This window comes from Spodoptera frugiperda, chromosome 26 (genome assembly GCF_023101765.2).
Source record: "Spodoptera frugiperda isolate SF20-4 chromosome 26, AGI-APGP_CSIRO_Sfru_2.0, whole genome shotgun sequence".
Classification (NCBI taxonomy): Eukaryota; Metazoa; Arthropoda; class Insecta; order Lepidoptera; family Noctuidae; genus Spodoptera; species Spodoptera frugiperda.
This window is the reverse complement of record NC_064237.1, coordinates 6,071,933-6,079,253: the sequence shown is the minus strand read 5'-3', so window position 1 is coordinate 6,079,253 and position 7,321 is coordinate 6,071,933. Positions and strand designations below refer to the sequence as shown.

The window sequence follows — 7,321 nt, the reverse complement described above, 5'->3', positions numbered from 1 at the left end:
TATTTTTATTATTAAATGTCTAGTATACCTAACTTTAAAAGCCCGTAACTAAAGACAATAAAAATTAAAGATACCTACTTACAAACGACGTCTAGCCCATCGCAAATCCTGTACTAACAATAATCCATTAAGTACCATCGTAAAGTAGCAGCAACACGTAACGGAAAGTTCCTTTAAAAATCCTTGTAGAGATCGCAAGAAAAGGTACTTACTGAATCAGCTTTTTGATAACATTAAACCTTGTACTTTGACTTCAAAAGATCTTTGTAGGATCATATCCGACTCGCATGCTCGTACAGCGGGCCGGCGAAGCGCTTTCCCTAATGGAACTTTGTGTTGTATCAAACTTTGATCCACAAAAGGTCAGTGGACAAAGACACAGAAATACACCACGGGCTTTTCACTTTTTTATTTGTAAATAGACTCTAAAGTAGAAACTTTTTGGTCAGATCTGGCCGACTTTTTCGTTTTCACCAGCATCCGATGCACATTTTGTCGTCAGTGTTGTTTTTTTTTCTTACTTTTTTCACGGAATATTGCGCCGCTGTGCTGTGCAGTGGAGCGCCGCTCTTAGCTAAGAACCTTTTCATTAAGTATTACTCGGAACTGTTTTATACAGACTTTTGCAGGTTTAACACCAGAATGCACTCGGAATTGGAATCTATTTAGTGTTTGGACAGTTGTTAAAAAGTTAATGTTTAAATCCATGTAACTTAAATCCGTACGTTTCTACTGGATTTGTGGTGCTATTTTATCTCATTTATGTGACTTTTAATTCACAGAATTATAAACCAGGTAATCAGCAAATATTTTTGGAAAGAAAAAGACAAAAATCCAACTCTCAACTCATTTATTTTCATTTTAGATGAATAATCTCTAAAAGACTATGTCTTTTACATCCACTGCATCGTAATTGGATACAAATACACTATGTAGTAACATATTCATAAATCATTAACAGTTATTCTCGACAGATTAAATTCGTTTCCATAGATTTTATATCCCAGTACAGTGCAAGTCGAAAAAGCATGCGTCCTTATTTAAAATGAAAAATTCGTCTTAATTTAAAATGATAGAAAGGCACAGACATTTAACAAAGATAACAATACAAAAATTCTATAATATAACTCAGGATATTTTAGTGAAATAAAATAATGTATCTACACAATACACGCAATCATATTTTCCTTCGACTTGCAATGTCACGGAGTATATAACAAATGGATACTTAATTTGAGACATGCCCATATTGTGACATTTCGGGAGACCATTTACCTGCATGCGTGTGGAAAAAAGTAGTTTGTAGTTTGTGGCTGTATGACAATGACTCTCCAAATTACTCTTTTCCACGATTTTTTGTTACGACTATGGGAAATGGTCACGTGAAATAATACACGAACATGTAATCCCACATTTGTTTCTGCTTATTTATAAAGATATTTCCTATTTTATGACATTTTCTACAAAAAAATCATAGAGGTAATGATATGTAGATATATTTATTAATATTTCTATTTCGGTATACCTGTCATAGATTAGAAATTGGAGATAATAAGTCACTACATACAAATATTTTCTAGAAATGGTAAGTATATATTTTACAACATAAATAAATAATAATCATCTTTCTTACAACCGAAACCTCGCAACAATTTAATGTATAACAAATATTATATTAATTAATGCAATACCTACTACTATATTTATAGTGCATTGTTAAAATATCATTGATAAGCGTTAAAAACATTTATTTAAAAAAAAAATCCGAAACAATTTTCAATATCGTGGTCAGTTTAGATGAAACGTATTTACACATTTGCTCACTTAATATTAACAGAAGCGTGCTATTTATTAATTCTAAGGACAATACGAGAATACCCACAATTGCGGAAACATTGTAACAGCCTTGCAACACAAACGTCATTACAAATTGACGCCTTCGACACAAACGTCATCATCTCAGATGTCAATTGTCAAGTCTGTCACAGGTCACCCAACTCTCAACTTTAACACATTGACATAAGAAACGAAGCACGTCAACCAGTGAACAACAGGCGAATATGACGTCAGTCTTACGTCATACGTATTGCGTGGGATTTTTGACAAGTTTTTGCTTGGGTTAGTACTCCATTTATTGGTGTATCTGTGAAATGATCACAGGCTGATATTAACTTTACTTTGAATATTAATAAATATTTTTACTGTATTTGGCCGTTGGCGCAGTGGCTTGAAAACTGTCTGCCGTGCAACTTTGTATGATCCACGTTTGTTATTTCTTATCTGGGTGTCATGTGTATGTAAATTTGTATGTTTGTAAATATTTCCACTACACAGAAAAAATCCTAGCGTAGGGAATCGTTTAAAACAAAAAAAAAATGATACTATTATTTTGCTATACTTTCATCATCCAGAAAGATAGACGAAAGTAAATATATCTTGAGAAAGAAAAGAGATGTGTACGTATGGATAAGGCGGTAAAAAGCCTAAGCGACCATGAAAGACAGGAAAAGTTTTCCCAGAATCAGTAAAAGGGCAAGTCTATTTGCAATGGACTTACCCTAATGGGATACAGGTGGCTACATACAAAGATATTTTCATCTATCCTTTCCACTCAATAAAAAAGCTTATTAAATTTTACGAGGAATGACTAAATTATCATTATCAATAATAATCATAAAACAATAATGACACTACAAAAATAATAACAGTACAATAATTCGACACAATAATTAAAAACACGAATTTTAAACATTTACTTAGTACAGTCAACGACAAAAGTGAAAAACGAAATGGTTCTTCTATTTTGTAATTAATTTATTATTCATTAGTTACCTATTCAGTCACTCACTAGGTCTAGTTTGATATAATTCTAAGCACAAAAGATGCACAGATTTTAACGTGAACGGCGTAAGTTGACCCATTGCGTTTTTTCCCATTAAATCTTTATGAAAACATAATTATCTCCTCTTATTCTTGTGTTAACTTTCTACTAAGTACCTATACATGATTAAAATGAAATAGCAATAAGTATAAAATAACGAGAAATACTGAGAAAATACACAATGGGCAAAATATACGCCAAACCACGTCAAAAAGCCATCGTTCATGCCGAGAATTATAGATACGTCATACTTTAACTCGTTAGTCACTTTTGTCATTGACTGTACTTTTTACCCGACGGTGAAAATCGGCTTAAATTCAAAATTTATATTTTGAAGCTATATTAAGTTGACACAATGCACTTTAATGCAACTACTTACAACTCTATCACAGGATGTTCTGAGCTTAATATAAAGACTGACATCCTTATAAAATATACCTAAACTATATTTATACATTACGTAAGTATTACCTAAAGTATACACAGTAAAATACAATAATCATATTATTCATTATTCAATATAACAAATTAACATTTAATAATTTCATTTAAGTTATTGAATTATCGATTCAATGTGATAATTTCAAAAGAGAATGCCTTTGTTTTTTGATTGAGCAATTTTATTGAAATTCTTTTTTTTTAAGCAACATATTTACTAAGATTAAACATAATGGTACTTTTTTACATAAGATGCCATCCGACTACGGAACCTTACCGCCGTACTCAGAGTCATTTAATGGTTACTTAGCCCAGTCCTTAGCAATTGTTTTCGGAACTAAATCGTTACTGAGGAACAGTTTAAGTAATCATTAAATGTCTTTGAGTACGGCAGTTAGAGTCTAAAAACGCAAGTTGATAATTAGTAAAATAAGTACAAAGAAGTAACCTTACTTACACGGTACCATAGTCGGGGAGACAATGTAAAATAATGTTTAGACATGCGCATTTCATTGACTACAATTATTTGGCAACAACGCAGGTATTATTTACACAAAAACACTCAGTGCTCATAATTTACTACACAAACAATTTACAAATGGACGACGAAAAAGGCGTAACACAATGAGATTATAGTCTAGGCCTACAATAAATAGTATCTATCAGGTTTTTAACCGAGGAACTGCAACATTCACCCGCATTCATTCCTTACACTTCATTACACATTGCATCAGTCTGTACGTTACTGGCAATTGCACACCGCACAGCGCACTAAATTCAAATTTTGCATTGTTCCACATTTGAAAAAACTTACGTTGGAACTAAATTGCCAGATGCATAAAATGCTAAGTGCGTTAGGCTTGCAACACTGAGTAATAGAACACTATGGGAGATGTGTGATCCCTTGTCCGGTAGTCCGCACTCTTGCCTGTTGTATTCGAAGCAGAAGTTCTGTAAAAAAATGTTTAATGTTAAAACTTTTCCAAAAAGGATATTATTAATATTTATATAAGCTTTATTGTACACATTTAAGTAGCCTAGTTTACCTACATACTATAGTATGTAGCTATAGTATTATGTTAATATTTTTTTAAACTGACATGGTCAATAACTCTATCGTGATCACGGATGAACGTTCATCCGTCCATCCGTCCATCCGTGATCATGTCGCTTGCAACAGTGCCGAAATTTCAGAAACTCATAGATACAAATAAACATGGTTAATATCTCGTCTTATGTTCTAATGATATGTTAACAAAATTTAAATATTGTGATAATTTGGTAGGTTTATGTTATTTGTACTTGTGCAACTCTCGATTGCACTTAGAAAAGACGTAGGAAAACTAAAACCCAGACAGGTATCTAAACAGAATTTACAACACCATCCACAGTTTCGGAGTCACGGACGAAATCGGAAGAGTTTCCCGTCAAGACAGCGACACTGTCCTCAGTTTGCCTCTACAAAACTTGTAATTTTGTAAAAGAAATAATAAACTTCGTGAAATACCTAAAACTAGTTCTCTTCGAAGAGTACAGCAGTTCACACACGTTGTATGAAACATCCTGACGAAGGTATAAAAGTTTCCCCGTTCGTAACAAGGAATTTATTTTTCGCTAAAAGATTTCTCGCCATGAAAAACTTAGTAAGAAAGGTCTGAGATGTAATTAGCGTAGTTAGTGTCTAACACAAGCAATCTTTACCAAGGCTAAGAGGCTTGAGTCTTTAGTCTTTTTCTTTTACATACTTTTCCAAACTTCGCAAAAATTTTCATCCCGCAAAATAAATCAAATTACCGTAAAACGGGGTGAATAGAAACAAATCAGGGGTGAAAAGGCACAACATTTTGTTGTGTTTTCACGTAATTTAGAACTGTTTACACCATTTTAATATTTTTTATTAGTTCATTATTAAAACCAAAAATGCTCTATTAAAAAGAAAAACATGAAAACAAACTAATAATTCTAATAAAAAAAAAATCGATTCACCCCCTGAGTTTCTATTCACCCCATTTTACCGTTATTTAATTTTGATCAAATTACCTTTATAATGTTAGACGCCATTCGTTTGAGGAAAGCGCTGGTGAACAACGCTGCTTCGTCACCACAGGACCTCTGCACCGTCTGCTCCGAGCACATCAGGTATTCTTGGAATGAACTGAAATGAACACAACTTTATTAAACATCTGAATAACAAAAAATAACCTTTAGTACTGACGATAGAAGGTTCGAAATTGCGTAACGACTATAATTTTAATATTAATCAATTTGCATAGAATGAGCTTAATGAATTTTCAGATCAGAAGCTGTTACGGTAATAATTAAAGTGTTTCGTTTTAAAAGGTCTCACGTAATTAGATTTGATTATGCCATTTTCGGTAAGATCCTGGCGATGGAAAAAGGCAATACCTAAGTATTACACTGAGCCTAATTTGCAAATAAATAGAATTAAGGTCAAGGAACATGAAATTAATGCTAACATATGCAACATGATATACATAGTAAATTCTAAGAAATACGCAATTTTGTGAACCTCTAAAAAGGTCACATTTTTCACTTCTTCCGCCTTGGGCGAGGCGAAAGGGAGTGTCAGACTCTAACTGACTAAAAACCACCCCGTTCCTACTCCTGCTTTTCAAGCCGGAGCCCCGGTAAACCCGCTAGGTAATCCGCAGCTCCGGAATAAAAAGGTCGCTTGGAACAACTAACCCACGATTCATATTGATATTTTCTATCTTAATTAAGAACGAACTAATTAGTTAAAATTCGAACGCATTCTACATCACGTGATCGAAGGGAATGGCCGACATGACCAACGGTATGAGGAATAGTAGGGCAAATTGACAAATTGATACATCAACTCGAGTCCAGCTGTTTCGTAGATGGACACAGCCAAATATGTATAACAATCAGGTCAAAGGCTCACATCGGAATTAAGACTTGAGGTCGAAACAATTACTGACCACAGTATTAAAGGGAAGATTTATTAATGCGGTATTTCGGGAGATATACTAAAATATAGGACTTCTTATACAACTATCTTTGCTTAAATGATGGAATAAAAATTAGGAGACCAATGGGTCTCAAGGGCTTCTTTAGAGTCGGTTACGAAATATATTTTTTCTTTAAAAGTCATAGTAAGTTGCAATCATTTATTTATTAATTATTTAAGTTTTTATTTACTGTGAATTTTAATTTTTATTGAGTTTTTTTCTGTAATATAATCGTATCCAGTGATTGGAATTTGTGCAATCTAATTTAATTGGCAAAAATAGGCATCATCAGTCCACTACAGTCTTTCCATTCGAATATTTAAAAACGTAAAGTTATTATTTGTTGAACGTTAATTTATCTCCGCTTCCATATCGTTATAAAAACCGAGATACTCGTAACTCGTAGGCCCGCACATCATTACCATTCATTATATAGTCCGTAGTTATTGCAGATACATAATTGTCCGTGTCAATCGTCGCTATTGGACCCAATTGACATCTTCAATTATGAGCCACTTAAACCGCTTTGATGGTCCATTACGATTTCATGTTTATGTTATACTTTGTTGCATTCAGTTCTACAGAAAAGTTCAGTATTCTAAGTATTGTGTCACATTTGCAAAGCCCTTTGTGTTCTAATCTCGTGAGTCCACAATCTAATCATGGTATACAATCCCACCCAAAACATAAATGTGAAAGGCTGCCACCTTCATAATATTTTCGCCTATAAAAGAAGTGAGATCTAAATAACGTACCAAGTTCCATACAAAGACCTCAGTTAAAAATGATATAACAAGTTGGCAAGTTTTCACACACTTTGTTATAAACCTACTAAACGCAATGAGTCAAGTATATAATTATAAAAACTTGAGATACTCGTAACTCGTAGGCCCGCACATCATTACCATTCATTATATAGTCCGTAGTTATTGCAGATACATCGTCGCTATTGGACCCAATTGACATCTTCAATTATGAGCCACTTAAACGAATTGTCCGTGTCAATCGTCGC

The 7,321-nt window shown here is 33.4% G+C and overlaps 1 protein-coding gene across 4 annotated transcripts in view; it reads right to left on the bottom strand.

Moving 5' to 3' along the window:
• Positions 1-833: 833 nt before the first annotated feature.
• Positions 834-7,321, bottom strand: part of LOC118281723 (uncharacterized) — a 36,648-nt gene continuing 30,160 nt past the window's right edge. For all 4 annotated transcript variants that reach the window (XM_050705069.1, XM_050705068.1, XM_050705070.1 and 1 more), the window contains exons 4-5: positions 5,360-5,474; positions 834-4,270 (exon numbers count right to left, since the gene is read on the bottom strand). In XM_050705069.1, coding sequence (XP_050561026.1) covers positions 4,130-4,270; positions 5,360-5,474 — 256 coding nt within the window. In that variant the 3' untranslated portion in view covers positions 834-4,129. The remainder of the gene's footprint in view (positions 4,271-5,359; positions 5,475-7,321) is intronic.